This window comes from Petaurus breviceps, unplaced genomic scaffold, assembly GCF_028583685.1.
Source record: "Petaurus breviceps papuanus isolate PSGF00001 unplaced genomic scaffold, PetGlider_PUasm1.0 90731, whole genome shotgun sequence".
NCBI lineage: Eukaryota > Metazoa > Chordata > Mammalia > Diprotodontia > Petauridae > Petaurus > Petaurus breviceps.
In genome coordinates this window covers 7,694,121-7,711,261 of record NW_027187325.1, presented here as the reverse complement: position 1 = coordinate 7,711,261, position 17,141 = coordinate 7,694,121, and the positions used below count along the sequence as shown (strand labels likewise).

Sequence of the window (17,141 nt, the reverse complement as noted above, 5' to 3'; positions counted from 1 at the left end):
AACACATGAAGACTTTCCCCAATGGAATCGACAGATGAGAACGATTTGTGATAATAGGCACAAAGAAGTCTGCTGAATCAAGCGCTGTGGAACTTTTGGAACCTGGTCGGGCATCAGAGACACCAAGGTCATTCACTGCATTCTAGGTTATCACCACTCATTTTGACTCTGACCTTGCTAGTGGACTTTGATGACTCAGGAAGAAAGAAAGTGACTGATGACTTGGTTCAACTCTGCCTTATTCAGATCCAATTCATGTTCAGGTCAAGACATCAACTGTGAAGTCACTGGTCCTCTTCAAAAATGAAGAACAAACAATAACCTCTAAACCTAATTATCATGGGAACCAAGAGAGAGCCTTTCTCCTTCACACACCCAGGAGCACAAACAGCTTGTAGCTTCCATTCAAAAGGCAGAATATTTGAATTCTCTGTATTAACATCTATAGCACATTTGGAAATCATTGTTTTACACAAGGCTCATTCTTCCAATTTCGTGTGCTTTTAAACTGGCTTCTTTTGTAAGAAATTAATTACTTGGATTAAGGGTCATGCACTGCTTGAATGACTGCACAGGATGCTCCCTGAACATGTGTGGTAATGGGGGGGGGGGGGAGGGAGGGAGACAGGAGGGGGGGGAGGGGGGAAAGGGGGGGAGAGAGAGAGAGAGAGAGAGAGAGAGAGAGAGAGAGAGAGAGAGAGAGAGAGAGAGAGAGAGAGAGAGAGAGAGAGCCTCCATCCATTTGGGTGAAAGACAGTGATTTTATTCCCTTTGAGAACCTTAGTATTTTGTGCCTTTTTCATATGTATAATACAATGATTTTGGAATAGTTTCACAGTACTAAATTTCTATTAACAAAAACAAGTTAATCCCCATATTTGCTTCATTCCTTTTAAGATGCATATACTAATACCACTGCTAGTTCTATATCCCAAAGACATCAAAAAAAATAAAAGAGAAAAGGACCTATTTGTACAAAAAAATATGTACAGCAGCTCTTTTTGTGGTGGCTAAGAAATGGAAATCAAAGAAATGCCAGTTAATTGGGGAATGGCTAAACAAGTTGTGGTATATGATTGTAATGGAATATTATGGTTCTATAAGAAATGAAAAGCAGGACGATTTCAGAAAAACCTGGAAAGATTTACATGAACTGATGCATAGTGAAGTAAATAGAACCACAGTAACAGCAATGTTGTTTGACAAATCACTGTGGATGACGTGGCTATTCTCAGCAATACAATGATCCAAGACAATCCCAAAGGACAAATAATGAAGCATTCTATCTGCCTCCAGAGAAAGAACTAATACCAACTGAATACAGACTGAAGCATGCTATTTTTCACTTTCTTTCTTTAATTTAAAATGACTAATATGGAAATGTTTTATATAATTGCACACTTATGACCTATATCTGATTGCTTACTTTCTTGGGAGGAGGGGGCGGGAAATAGAATTTGGAACTCAAAACTTGAAATTTTAAAATGTTTTTTTAAAAATTGAAAAAAAAAGATGCATATGCTAATGTTAAATGACAACTTCACACTTAAATATAAGCCCCAGCAATTAATTCTTTACTATCCATGAGCATATGAATGTATCACAAAATGTTCCTGATCAGCCAGGAGGAAGTCAGTCAGATGAATAAGGGAAGTAAGAGAAATTGACTGACTCACTGCCATCTGAAACTAGACAAATATTTTAATGACTACCTATAATTTTGGATTATCTGAAGCTTTTTCTCCAAAAGCACCAAGAAATTAACTGTTTTTTAAGCATGCCTACTTACCCCTGTACTTACAGTTAAGTGACTTGCCCAGGGTCACAAAGCTAGTAAGTATCTGAGGCTGAATTTGAACTCAAGAAGATGAGTCTTCCTGATTCCAAGCCCAGCACTCTATCCACTGTGCCACGTAGTTGCACTAAGGTGTTTTGTACACACTACTCAAAAGGTTGTTGAAAGGATATAAAACTAAGGGACTAAATAAGAGTGCCTCAATCTGTTGCCTTATATTCTATCATACAGCTTACTGTCATCAAATACATTTTGTTAGTTACTAGTTAAAAACTGGTCACCTCTTAAGAAGAAATATAAGAGTAAGGTAGCAAGACATTTTTAAAAATACAAGAGTCATTCAAAAGTAAGTTGGCTAAGTTGATTTCTTATGCATTATAACATATTATGCAATATGATGGTAGACATATGACAACAACAAAAAGTCAGCTAAAACTTGAGTGAATGAACCCTCAGTCACAAATGGCTGCTTGTCAAGGTTCATATGATGTCTTCATTCCTAAACTTCATATGCTATTTTTATAAATTTTGTCAACTGAAAATAGCCTTTCCATGAATTTCAACTAGCTGGCAGCAACTTTCTAACGTAAACTTCTTCAGATTAAAAAAAAAAAGAATCACAGCATATACCTTGCATAGTGGTGGAAGGTGGAAGGACCATCACCGCCCAAGAGAGTCATCACTTTCTACTAAGAGTCCACAAAGCTACAAACTGTTAGTGCAGTTTGATTTCACTTTCTCACGGCCATACATTTTGACATAGTTTTAGACTAAACACAAAATTACTCTGCACAACGCATCACAAACTAACTCTGTACACTTAGATATAAAGTATAAACTGGTCCAATTCACCGATTGTTAACCTGAAGTCCACAGCTAAACTACTGATATTCCATGTGGGAGACCTCAACCCAGAGAAAGATTTTGGCAAGTTATCTCCCATCTTAATCTCACACATTAGGCTAAACTCAATTCATCCTTCCAAAGGATAAGGATAGTTAACTAGCGATTTGGGCTTTGTAACCAAAAGCAAGACACTTAGGTCCTTCATTCCAGCTACTCCAAAGAAAAGCTGATTGTTCTAGGGGTGAGTCACAAGTTTTTTAAAGCTAAATACACTTTGTGTATTTGTAAAATGGTATTATTATACCTGTCCCTGTATTTCACTGATATTATTATTATTATTATTATTGAAATTACTGACTGAATCCTATTGTAGTCTTTAATACTAAACAGCAAAGATCTCTATATAAAAATATTCAAGTGCCATAAAATACCAAACAATAAAATAATGTGTATAGTCTCTTGGATTTTTTTTATGATGTGTTCTGATTGTCATAACAAGGCACTTGAAACATATCTAGAATAATGTCTTACTTTCATCACAAGATGTCCTTAACTAAAATTAAACAGACCAAACTGAGAATTACTAAAATACTCTACTTCCAGTAATTAATGCCCTGTCTCCTCACCCAAATTACTCCGTATGTGCTTTGTACTTATTTTGTATTGACTTATCTTTATATATGTTTTCTCCCAGATGATCTAAGGGCAAGGGACTGCTTGTCTTTGTATCATGAATGTCTGACACATAGGATCATAACAGACACTTAAAAAATGATTGTTAAATCAACAAATAAATGGTCAAAGAACAGATCTCAAAACAGAAAATGGCTTTTTACAACACTCATGTCATCACAGAATTACAGAATAAGAGTGGCAAGGGGCCTTAAAGACCTCTCATCTAACCCCTTCATTGATAGGGGAGAACACTGAGGCCCAGTGGGGGGAAGTGATTTTCCCGAGGTCACCCCGGGAGTAAGTGGAAGGACCAGAATTCAAACTCAGGTCCTTCCCATTTCACCTTGCTAGCGGATGACCTTTTCACACAAATGTCAGACCAAACCTAGTTAACTTAATAGGAATAGTCAAATACATGAAACACAATTATATGACATTACATTATAAACCATTTTTGGTATTTCTAGTAAACGTTTCACCAAGTCACTAAATGCATGTGACATAACTTAAGGTGCTGTGCCAAAAGAATTATGAAAACACTCTGAGACAACCTGCACTTTCCTGCAGCAATATCATGTTAGATTCATTTACACCACTGACTCAGGGTTGTAGTTGTAGTATCAGTTATAAACTCAGTATGTGCATTCTCAGGTAGGAGTAGGAAAGGGAGACAGGAATAAATCAGCCAGGTCCCACAATAACCAAGAGGGCGCACTGATAGGGCTCACACAGCACAGTGTCGGTACTACAGAGAGAATACTGCCCTGAAGGAACTCCCAGGGTGAGGAGACAAGCCCAACACACGGGGAAAGACAATACAAGACAGCAATGACATCGGCAACAAGGGCTATAGATGTGTTTTCAGTAGGTGCTTGACAATACTCAGATTTCAGATTTTCTCGTCAGAAGCTGCTAAATTGGCATGTCCCCCACCATAAAATTTAGCATTTTCTTTCCTAGCTCAGCAACCAAATCCTATTCTAAACAGGCCCATTAAATGAAATTATCTGGCTCATTTACTACAGAAAAAAAATTATGCTAGTGCAAATTCTTCGTAAATTCAACAGAATGACATATGATCATTATTTCACTAAAGATTAAATGTTGCAAATCAGCTATTCAACTTCTCCGCTAGAATTAAGTTACAAGAATCAAATGCTAGTATAGACAAAATATACCACATAACTCCTTCAATGCTCACCTTAGAAAGGTAAATTATGTCTCCTCTTCTCTCATGAAGAGTTATAGGTTCTCACAACAAATCTCCCTCTCTCATGATAAAGATAAAAATAAGAGTGTACAAAGCCTCTCTCCTTAGGTAAACTGGTGTTTCCCAGATTTTTAGTTCTTATATACCCTGTTGATTTTTTTTTTTTACAAGAGTGGAAAACTATGTTGTTTTTCCCATAAAAGAAGTTAGAAAGTGGCTAAAAAAGCATGCAAAGACCTAAACACTGTCCTAAAGATATGAGTTCATTCAAATCTAAGACTAAGGAGACTGTCTTTTCACTGATTCAAAATGATTTCACAGAGGAACAGAATTCCCAAATATATTTTAGTGAACTATGTACAAGAAAATACTGCAAGAGAAAGAAAGTACGAAGTCCAATAACATGAAGTAAAAGGAGCGACTTACTAGTATTAGAAAAGATGAAGAGAAAGATATAAAAGGAAAGTACTAAGGAGGTACTGACGATGAAGGAAAATTAAAGCCTCCTCAAAGCATTCCAAATTGGAGACTTTCTACTTTGATGATCTGTCAAAAGCATTCTTCCCCTACCTTCAAACTCACTTTGTTGTCTCATCCCTTATCATCCAGCAAGCCCAAATAAACAGTCAGGGAAATGTAAAAACTAAACTGAAAAATCTACTGTGCTCACACAACAACAAAAAAAATTCTAATATGATGCATCAGAATTCCAGAATATTCAAATACTCAAGGAGACCATTCACAGTCAAATACAACGGAAACTTAACTTCTAAAACACTGGTATCAAACATGAGGGGCCACATACTATTTGGGTCGATACCCAAAGAAGTAGAAAGCAAGCTGCCAGAATCTAAGGCAATGGGAAATCTCTTCTCAATAACAAGGGGGAAAAAACTCAACAAACAAAAAGAAAAAAAGACACCAGGTTCTATCACTGGCTTGAAGGCTTTCAAACAGTGTGGCTCACTTCTCCAAGGTAAATGGATCTGGATTTAAGGGGACACAGGTTAATCATGCTCAGCTCTGCTACCTATTACTTGTGTAAGTTCAGGCAAGTCCTTTAATCTCTCTTGTCCCCTGTTTCTTCATATCTTATACGAAAAAGTTGAGTCACAAAGCTCTATTCTATTGTCTATGAAATACGAAAACCAATCTACCTTACTTCTTGAAGATAATTCTCCACTTCTAGGGACTTAGGAAATATACCATAGCTATTGATATGTCCATGTAATTTCTTGTACTTCCGTTTGAAATAATGTCATGAACTCTGGAAGTTGGCCATTTAAAAAAAAGTCTTTGTGATTTAGAGCAATGGGCCACAACAAAACTCAGAAAGTATATTCTCCCAGAGTCCCTTGCTGGAAAGTCAGTGACTCTCAGCACATCTGCTTGAGGAATGTCAGTGGTGATAACAAGCTAAAAATTAATCTTGATATAGAGAAAAGGAGCTGAGGAACTGGGTTCAAATGCTGGCTCTGCCACCTATTTGTGTGACCTGGGCTAAGTCTAACCTTTGGGCCTCAGCTTCACCATCTGTAAAAGGAAGGGACCAAAGAACTTCTATGGTTCGCTCTGGCTCTCAGTTAAGGGACCGGCGCTGCTAGACCCAGACTGTCTTTACTAATGCCCTATTATTTTTGACAAGGCAGATGGAAGAAAGAGAAGACGGGGCTGGGCCCCGCAGAACAACGCAGAGAGGAGTGCTGTGACCACCTCAGCAGGAGCGCAAGCCTATCCTCAGCCCAGTTCTGTTCCTGACGGGCAGAGGCGGGTTTAGGAAGGTCACAGAGCCTCTCCTGAGCCTCGGCATCCTGGACCATCAAATGCAGAAGTTGGGTAAGATCTTTAAAGTCTTTCTCATCCTGCCCTGACCTCCCATGGAGCAGCTTGTAGCTTAGCAAAATGGCCCGAGATTCTAGGGATGCTATAATTTCTATCATAGCAAGAATTCACATTAATACAATTCATTATTGTATGTTCCAGGCACTGTGTGAAGTAAGTAGTGTGGACACAAAAAGAGGCCTTGGTACCAATACAGCAATGGTGGGACTAAATGCCATCTCCCAGGAGTCCAGAAAAACCCCAATTAATAGAAGTTTTTCAGAATTAAACAGTAATTTTAAAGAAGTAAGCATTTATTAAGCACTGATATGCCAGTCACTTTGCTAGGGGCTGAGGATAGAGATAAAATGAAAGAAACGTTCTTTGCCCTTTAATGAATTAATACTCTTTTGAGGGAAACAACATGTAAATAAATACATACAAAATAGAAACAAGTTAAACTGATTAGAGGAGAACACTAGCAGCTAAGGGCAATCAGGGAAGACGTCGTGTAGAAAGCAGCATCTGAGCAGAATTCTGGAGGAAACAAGAGAGTTGAGGAAGGACATTCCAAGGCATGCATGAGAGCCAAAAGCTGTGGAGGATCCTATGTGAGGAAAATCAAGAAGGCCAGCGGGGCTTGGCCAAAGAGCATGGAAAAGGAGCAATGGGAAGCGTTGGGGTGGGGGGAGTTGGAAGTGTAGACTGAGGCTATCTTGTAAAGGGTTTTCAAAACCAAACAGAGAAGTTTGTATTTAATCATGAAAGCAAAAGGGAACCACTCAAGTTTATTGAGTAGGAGAATGACATGGTCAGACATGCATGTTAGGGAAGAAAATCACTTTTGGCTGTTGCCTTTAGGATATCTGGAGAAGACAGAAATTTAAGTCCAGACGGCCCATCATGGAGCTGTTGTAATAGTCCTGGCATAAGGTAATAGGAGTTTCAGCTAGGGTGGGAGAGAAGCAGACTGGTACAAGAGAGATTATGTAGATAGAAAAATAAATGCTAGTTTTATCCTGAATTTACTTCTAAAAATACTATAAGAAGAAAAGTTAACTGGAAGAAAAGTATGGGGGGAAAGCACTAAAAATAGAAGCGTGTAAACTCACCGAGACTGTGGTAATCCTTTTTTACTGAGATCTGCCCTCACACGTTCTCCTACATGTCTGTAAATTTCCACTAAGCTGTTTATTGCTGAGTCTCGAACCTACACACAAAAGAAGATATCTTATAACATTTATTTGTAACTTTATAGCATTTCTTGTTGAAAAACAATAGATCACAAACCATCCCACCTTTTAAAATGTCATATTTACCCAGGAACAATTGCAGTCACAAGCTCTTAACTCTATTCACCTTGATAAAGAGAGTAATCTACTACTGACTGATATTTAAGAACATTAACATGACTAAAGAAATAATTAATGTATCTGTCATGGAGTTTTTCCATGTGAAGGGTCATCATACTGCTTAGTGTATTTATAGCATTTCTATTCTTTGAGAAGTTATGCCAGAATATTATTTAAAATCTTAATGCAAAATCACAACTCCTCAATTTTAATTGCATGAAATAGTGAGGCAGCATAATGCTATACACATAGGACCTCGATTTTAGTAGCATAAAGAACTGCTATGTAGGTATTCCCTCCACTAACGTAGACTGCGGTCTGTCCATGACTTAATAGATGGATCCTAGGAAGTGGTCATCTATACAGAGAGTTTAAGTGACTCGTCCTATGTAAATGTGAAGAGGCTAATCTTCCAGATCCCGATTCTAGTACTCTACTCACTATATATTCATTACATAGACTAAGAGAAATTAATAAAGGAGTCAAGAAGTGGGGGGTCTAATTCCAGTTCTGCATCTAACTAGCTCTGCCCACTCTGGGCCAGTTTCCTCAACTGAAAAATGAGAACAGGTCTGAACACCATGGGGTCACTTACAGTCAGACACAACAGAACTGAACAAACAGGTCTGAATAATCTCCAAGGCACAGTCCCCTAAAATTCTAAGTTGGTATAAGGAATTATGTCCATGCTCTAGGTTCTGGGTCACCGAGTAAAAAAAAAATCAGTCTATTTATGCATATGGATATTAAAAGAAATGCCATATATATAGCAAAAGTTTAAACAAAGTATAATAAAGTCTGTAGGAAGAAAGTAGCTGTCTATGGGGATTGAAGAAGAGAAGAAATTTCAACAGTTCAGGAAGGATGAGAAACAATATTTTAGAAGTTCTGGAGTTGCAGATCACATATTTATTTAATGGTGTTAAGAATATAATTCATTATGATACATCTTTTCCATGTGAATGAAGAATAAAGCTCCTTAAATTACTAACATTCATTTTTACTGATGACCATATTCTGTGATAATGACTATATCTTCAGATAAATTTTTAGTTAGCCAGTAATTGAAAGAAACCTTATCATTTAATTTTTTGTAACACTGAACAATAACACTGCCTCAAAAAAAAAAAAGGCCTGATCAACCTATAACAAATGAATCATGTAGATTTAGTAGTTAGGAAATACATATACACAAACACACACACACACACACACACACACAAACACACACATTCACTCACTCACTCACTCACTCCACCTCTCAAACCCAATAAAAAATTCCTGGAGTTAAAAACCCTTGGCTTAAGAAAGGATTAAATACTTTTATTTTTTACTCTGAATAGAATTACCTACTGCATAATTTTAAAATTACTAATGGAAAAAATGAAGGCTATCATCAATAAACATAACCTGATGATGTCAACAAAAATTTCCTGTATCTGGTGCCCTTTTTTGCTATAGTCCAATTGTTGTCAGCACGTGGACTTAGATGATGCAAAGTAAGATGAAGACTGCCACAATGGTTAAACCTACTTATTGTAACTACATAAAATGAGACACTGAGGATGAGACACAAAGAGACGGAGGTAAGGGCAGAAAGATGGACAGGAAGAAAGACAGATGCAAAGAAGGAAAGAAAAGGAGAGAGAGAGACAGACTTGTACTAAACACAGAGATAAGTGGAAAGGCAGACACAGCAGAACTTTAGACAAAGCTGTAAAAATGCAAGAAGAGTTGCTTTTTAATATGGTTCAATCTTAAATACTAATGGTTTTATGTAAGCTTATAGTTCTTGTTTTCTCTATGTATCAAATCAACAAGCATTTATATAAGACACTTAGTATGTGTCAGTCACTGTACTAAGGACTGGGGATACAAAGACAGACAAGTCATCCCTGACCTCAACGAGCTCACAATAGGTAAGACAATATGCAGACAGTAACTATGTACAAAGAAGATATAGTCAGGATAAATTAGGAGTTAATCTAAAGATAAAAAGCACTAGAGTGGGGGTGGATGGGAGGCGGAGGGGACCAAGTCAGACATAAACACCTTGGAAATGAATCATGGAAAGTACTGACTTCAAAGATTGCAGCCAGATCCACTGACTGTCCTTCAAGACAGCACGTTAGAAAAAACAAGCAAAGTACAAAAGCCTAAGAAATATCTAATGGAGAGTATCTAATTAAAAAAAAATTACAAGAACTGGCCTAAAATTGTCCAATGCTTCAATGCACACATTCTAGTTCTACAAGGAAGCAATGCAATTGTTTGGGAACATTAACAGTAGTTACCTTCAAGGTGGATTCTATTACTTACTGTGTGTAATTTTAGGCAAGTAGCTTAATCTCCCTGGGCTCAGTTTCTATAAAATGAGAGGACGGGATCAGATGTTCTCTAAAGTTTAAAATCTAAAATCGTATTTCCCTATAAAATGAAGGATAAATGCTTCAAAAATGTCTACATTGATGGGACTCTTGGAGAACAAGCATGATGGGACTAACCTGACCTAGGACTCAAAGGAGGCTTTATCAGAAGCATTCTCCTTCAGGAGAATTCTCCTCCCACGTTAAGCCTGGCTACCAACAGCTCCATGCTCAGCATGGTGTGCAAAGCATTAAGAGGGCATAGTGCAAAGAAGCCTGGTCTGGAAATCAGGAAGGCTCAGTTCTATTCCAAGATACTCCAATAAATCTCTGTGTGACCCTGGACAAGTGACTTCTTGCTCTGGGCCTCAGCTTCCCTACCAGTAAGATAGGGGCTTAAACTGGGTTTCTAAAGTCCCATTCATCTCTTACAGTCTAGAGCCTGAGTCATTGTTAAGAAAAACAGAAAATGAGAGGAGAGAAAAGCACCCCTGCCAAATTCTGGCTTTCACTTTCAACACTCCTAACCCTAGCTCCTGAAGACTGAAACTATCAAATAAAGGGCCAGATATTTTCCTCAGGTAGGCAAAAATGTTAAGAGGCCTTTGCAACTTGTTAATGCCACATCTGTGTAAAGAACCAACAGAAATCTTCTAACAGAACTTTGCTAATGGCTACTTTCAAATTCTACTGATGAGCCAGAAAACAGGAAACTGCCTTCTGACACCTCATCAACTTTCAACAGTGAGACATGAACTAATGACTTCAGTTTCTCTGTGGCTAATTTTCGAAACAAAAACGACATTTTCCAATCACCTACCAGTAGACCCAAGCATTGTGAGTCATTCTGTGCTCAAAATATTACCCTAAATATCAGCTAAACCAGATTCCAGGTCTAATTATAAAAAATTCATTGAAGTCTTCACTGAGCCTCAAATTTTGCCATATGAAAAAGTAATTCTGGCTTTCATTTCTTCATAAGATCGTTGCATGAAAAAAAAATGAGATACCTTACAGAATAGCTGCTATTAAAGAGGTTCTGTACAAAAAAAAATTCCAAAGCATTACTATTTTTAACATACTACTACAAATATTTGTTTCAGTTGTAGAGAAAATAAAGCTATAAAATGTTTCACTATGTATTCCAGCTGTAGAGTTTTTATTTCTTGATCATGAAGGGATTACTATCTTAAGGAAAAATAAATTTTAATTATATATGAAGAGATAAATTCAAAGCCAGTATTTTCATATTTTGTTTTGGGGTTTTTTTTGGCTTTTTGGAGGGCAACTGGGGTTAAGTGACTTGCCCAAGGCCACACGGCTAAGTGTGTTTTTGTGTTAAGTGCCTGAGGCCAGATTTGAACTCAGGTACTCCTGACTCCAGGGCCTGTGCTCTATTTACTGTGCCACCTAGCCACCCCCATTTTCATGTTTTAAAAGTGAAGATAATCCTCAGTAAGTTTAATAGGAAGCATGAAAACCTTAATTACTTAACTTCTTAAAACCTGCTAAACATACTTGATCAAAAGAGGGCAAAACATAATCATTTAAATACTCTGAAGAAATTAAAAGTACAAAATAGGTACTGTACCCTGCTTTGTTTTCATTTCTTCCAATTTGCCATTTAAGGCTTAATGACACAGATCCCATTAACCCCTGGGACAGATTATAAAGCAAAGAGTGGAAGCTAAAAATGGAATTTTCTAACTAATAGCTTCAAACTAACTTTAAAAAGTTTTGAAAAAAAAACAGGAAAGGTTACTTTCTGATATTCCTTCTAATTCTTAATAATTAATGAAATTCAAATCACATTTTGAAAATGTCATTTTGCACTAAACACTCAGAAAAGTATTGTCTTATTCACAAATGAAGAAAAATAGATTAAAAGCAGCGAAGAACCTTATGAACCATTGTCTGCCCCAACCCCTGAGTGGAATCAGGCAGCAAGCCTGCTCTAACATATATCAAAGACCACGTCTTGTTTTCATTACTCTTTTTTCTTTGCAGATCCACATCACTCACCGGGAGATGCAATTGATGCTGGAACTAAAGAATATTTTCAGAGTAAACTAAAAAATATAACAAGAGTCTTTTTAAAAATTTGAATAGATTATGATAAAAGCACAAAAGTCTATTAAGTCTATGAAGGTCTCACTTCTTCACTTCTACCCTAAACTCCATGCCCCTGTATCTCTCAGAATTTTCATTGGGAAAAATAACCTTGCAAGCTAGAAAATATGCTTTATCTATTCAAGGCTATTCCCAATCAAAAAGTTTCCTCTGCAACTCCTGCTAACCTTCAACCAAAATGAATTCAGGCTCAAGAACAGAACTGAGTTAATAATAAAAGAGCCAAGATAAGTAAGCCTTGGATTATTAAAATGATGGCAATTAATAAAGTTTTCTTCTTGTTAAGAGTTAATTGATCATTTTTGGAAACTGAATTTGAAAACAGTAAGAACAAGAGATTTGGGGGTGTCTAGGTGGCACAGTAAATAGAGGACTGGCCCTGGAGTCAGGAGAACCTGAGTTCAAATCTGGCATTAGACACTTGACACGCTTACCAGCCATGTGACTTTGGGCAAGTCACTTAAGCCCAACTGCCCTCCAAAAAAAAAAAAAAAAAAAGAGATTTGAATTTGTTGTAAACTCCCCAAGTCAGAGGATATTGTTTCTTTGTGAACTATTCTTCATAGCTGCTGCTAATAATATCTGCCAAATCTGCTTAGCCTTTAAAGCACTTTAAATACAGTTATCTCATCTGATCTTCACCACAAGCCTAGGAAGTATGATACTATTATCTCCACTTACAGACAAAAAAACTGAGGCTCAGAGATTAAGTGACTTGCCCAAGGTCACCAAGCTAGTAAATATATGAGGCAGGATTAAAACCCAGATATGATCACAAGTCTCATGTACTCATTCAATTCACTGGGCTACCTCTTTCACACTTAACACTGTAGGAATTTAACAAATTTTTAAAAAATTTATTTTGAAGTGATCTGCTCTCCTAACAATAGATAGCACTAGCCTTTTCAATAAAGTCAGAAGGGGGAGGCTAGGTGGCACAGTAAATAGAGCACTGGCCCTGGAGTCAGGAGAACCTGAGTTCAAATCTGGCCTCAGACACTTGACACACTTACTAGCCGTGTGACCTTGGGCAAGTCACTTAAGCCAAATTGCCCTGCCCTCCCCCCTCCAAAAATAAAAAGCAAATAATAATAATAATAAAAATTAAAATAAATAAAGTCAGAAGTCACCAGCAAGGTGCAGTAAAAACCTTTTTGATCCCCTGACCTACAGAAAAATGGAAGTAGTGAGTAAAGTCACTAAATCTTAGACGTAAGGGAAACTATCTGCTCCAAACTCATCATTTTATGTATGAAAATACTAAGACTCAAAAACATAAAGTAACATAGCCTAAAGTAACACAGTGGCGAATGGGATATGTTTTTAGAAGTTTAACTGGTACCTTTAAAAAGCCAAAATTATTTCATAAATCTGGCTATCTCCCCCATAAATCCCTTTCTTATAACAAAGAAAAAAATTTTTTTAACACAAAATGATTTATAATATGTTAAATGTACCAGACTTTAGAAGGACTGACATATATCTGGATTATTCTAAATTCGGACAACATAAAAAATTGTACTTCATAAATAAAACAAATACACAAAAATGTTCCTCAATTCCATTTTGTGACATGGAGAGTGGAAGGGAGAGTAGAGAGCAAAGACTGAAAGAACTTAAAACAAAAAAGTCAACTTGGGTTTTTAAGCCATTTTTGTACTTGCCACAGATATTTCTGTTTACTCAATCTTTTCTGTTTGTTTTTTTGTGGAGGGCAACTGGGGTTAAGTGACTTGCCCAAAGTCACAAGACTAGTAAAAGTGTGTCAAGTGTCTGAGGCTAGATTTGAACTCAGGTCCTCCTGACTTCCAGGGCTGGTGCTCTATTCACTGTGCCACCTAGCCACCCCTGTTTACTCAATCTTTAAGCTGCTGTCTTCCTTGCCTCTGCCCTGACAATCTTCTCCCTTAACATTCCCCCTCCTCATCCAGACCAGAGAACACCTTGGCCTAGGTTCCTTTCCTGGGTGAAATGTTTCATTCAATCCATTAAACTTTGGAACTCTGCCTTGTGGCTGAGCATGACTGGCAAGAGAATGAGTGCCAAATAAACCAACTGGATGTAGCCAGACCCAGCCATGTTTCACATGCATCTAATCCAAACATCTTGAGGGCATCTCACCCCAGGGTCCCCAAACCCCTTCCAACACACAGACACAGACACACACACACACACACACACACACACACACACACACACACACACAGACCCCTAATGCCTTACTCACCATTCCTAGGACTTCCCCAATCAAAAGTCCCTTCTCTTTCAGCCACCACCCTAACTGTTGCCTCCCTCATTAGAATGGAGGGTCTCTGAACACAGAGAATGTCTTACTATTATATGCATATCTCCAGTGCCTACAAAGTTCCTGGAATATAGCAAGCATTTAATAATTGGTTTTTCATTCATTCATTCAAGTTCTAAGAGAATTAGCTGAAAGAAGCAACATCACAGTGAGAGTGAGGACAGCACTTGAAATCCAGAAGATGAGCAAATAAATTCTCCCACAGGGAAATGGAGAGAGAGAGAAAAAGGAAAGAAAAAATAAAGGAGAAAGAAGACTGGGAAAGGACTCTAAAGCTTCGGTGTTACAACTGTTGGGCATTTCTATCTGTTTATCTCCTCGTTAAATTCCTATAGTGCCAAATGGAAGAAGTAGCCTGATGTGTGAGTGCTAACAGTCAGGAAGACCTGGGTTTCAATGCCTTACTGAGAAGAGGTACTGGGGGATAATGGAAGGCATGAGAGAGAGAAGATAGAAGGGAAAAAGGAAGAGACTGAGCAGAATCAGAGATGCAGGACTGGGAAGGACCTTGGAGATCATCTAGCCATCAGATCACGGGATTAAAGAGTTAAAATTAGCTAGCCTACAAGGCCAGATAGCCCAGCCCCCTTGGTTTACAGAGGAGCATGCTGCAGTCTAAAAGGCTTGACTGACTTCCCCAAGACCAAGGGAGAGAAAAGGAAGGAGTGAGACAAGGAATGAGGGAGTAATAAAACAAGGCTAGTCAAGGTCAGAGAGAGAAAAGCCCACCCAGAGAAACTGTGCTGAGCTATTTATTACTCGTGAGAAACTCAACCTCACACTGGTTTAACACGGCTGCAGGCTTCCTTCCGTTCACAAAATGTATTGAGAGACACAGTTTATTCTTTTTGCCCTTAAGTGTTCAGAATTAATAAGCTGATAGAAATAATCAGTCCAGCAAGGAACTGATTTTTCTATGAGATAGAAGAACTGTGGGCGGAGCAATATCATTATTCTGCAGTCTGGATGAAATCTAGCCACGGACTGAGATACCAGCCTGGTGCCACACAGAGCACAGCCGCTGTACGTGGGACATTTCCCTGAGCACCTCATAAACATTGCTGACAAACTCTCAGTACTGTGGACAAGCAAGGGAGTCCAAATAAATCCCATCAAATACAGTCAGGATACAGAAATTATGTAAACTTTCTAAGACAGATAGGTTTACCCCCAAAGCTTCTTCATGTTAAAACTTACCTGGCCATTTGGATCTCCAAGTAAATTACATATATGTGGCACAATCTTACTTAGCGTTAAAGTATGGGCTCCAGAGCTGAAAACAAAAGTAAACATTAGTTTGGGCAATGGGAAGGGTTGGAAAAAATACCCCCACCCCCCTTTTCCTCTCAGTCTCCACTGACACCCATCCTTTAAGACACAGCTCCAGTCCCCATAACTGTCTATAAAGTCTTTGGGACTTTCCCTGAAAGCACATGGTTGCTTTCATTGGATTCAACATAGTACTAAATATACTCGTTGCTTAAGTGCTTCCCTTTTTATAAGGCCTAATCACCTATCTACCATTATTAAACTCAGGAAAGCAAGGGACTACATTTTAAAATACTTTTTATGAGTTTATAGGGGATACAGCACCAAGCACAGGGCTTTTGCATATTCTTGTTGAATGAGTGAACAAATGTCTTTCTTGAAACCTCACCATGATCTACAAAGAGAAAGATGAATCAGGCCCAAACTTACGCATTCAGTGTTGCAATAAGGCAGAGACAAACACCTTCCCTGGTTCGGAAATTCTTGTGTTTGAACCCTCCTAACATTCTGTCCCACACATACTGCAAAAGACATGCAAAGTTGGAAAGAACCAAAGGAAATTAGACATTTTTTCCCTTTCACCCACAGGTCAAAAGATATACTAAGCAAAGAGCAGGTAACAGCAGAATGGGTCACTCTGTTGGGTAACAGTTTATTTTTAGGCTCAGGTGAACTTATTTAATTCTCATAATTCCTTCATAACAGTGAGCAAAATTTACCCTGCTGCATTTTCCCATAGTCATAGAGGTTAGTTACCTAAGGATTCTAAAACGTTCAAACAAAAAGCAGTCACCATGATGGTCCCTCTGCCAACTGTTTAAACTATATACTTCACACCTCATTAATATTGCTGTAGATACCTTACGTGCAATGGGAAACAGAGGAGAAGATAAAGCAATCGTCTAATATATGTATTTCTCGTACTCTGGATTTTCAAAATGAAGAGCATGCTCCTCCTCAGTTTTACACGAGCTGGTGGGTGGGCACAGAGGAAGCTCTGCCCGATCATACCTGAGGGCTGGCAGCCTGCTCCATCATCTTCAGCAGCAAAATCTGGTCCTGCTCTCTCACCGAATCTTTAGCATCGCCCAACCTGTCAATCAGACTTGGTAGCACTAAAAGCAAAATGAAAATCAATCCAATCAAAAGAGGTTTTGTAGGCGGTGGTCACCAATTAAACTCATTGAATCTCAAGTACCTCTGCCCAGCAGCAAGTACATCTTGCTAAGCTAGATGAGGTCAAAGAGAAAAACAACTCACATTTAAAAGAACTCATGCTGGGAGGATCAAATGAGGAAGTATTTCACAGACAGACAGACAGATACACACACACACACACACACACACACACACACACACACACACACACACA

The 17,141-nt window shown here is 38.2% G+C and overlaps 1 protein-coding gene across 5 annotated transcripts in view; it reads right to left on the bottom strand.

Moving 5' to 3' along the window:
- Positions 1-17,141, bottom strand: part of LOC138145255 (CLIP-associating protein 1-like) — a 204,486-nt gene that overhangs the window by 73,219 nt on the left and 114,126 nt on the right. For all 5 annotated transcript variants that reach the window (XM_069066896.1, XM_069066895.1, XM_069066893.1 and 2 more), the window contains exons 4-7: positions 16,781-16,884; positions 16,199-16,290; positions 15,698-15,773; positions 7,460-7,557 (exon numbers count right to left, since the gene is read on the bottom strand). In XM_069066896.1, coding sequence (XP_068922997.1) covers positions 7,460-7,557; positions 15,698-15,773; positions 16,199-16,290; positions 16,781-16,884 — 370 coding nt within the window. The remainder of the gene's footprint in view (positions 1-7,459; positions 7,558-15,697; positions 15,774-16,198; positions 16,291-16,780; positions 16,885-17,141) is intronic.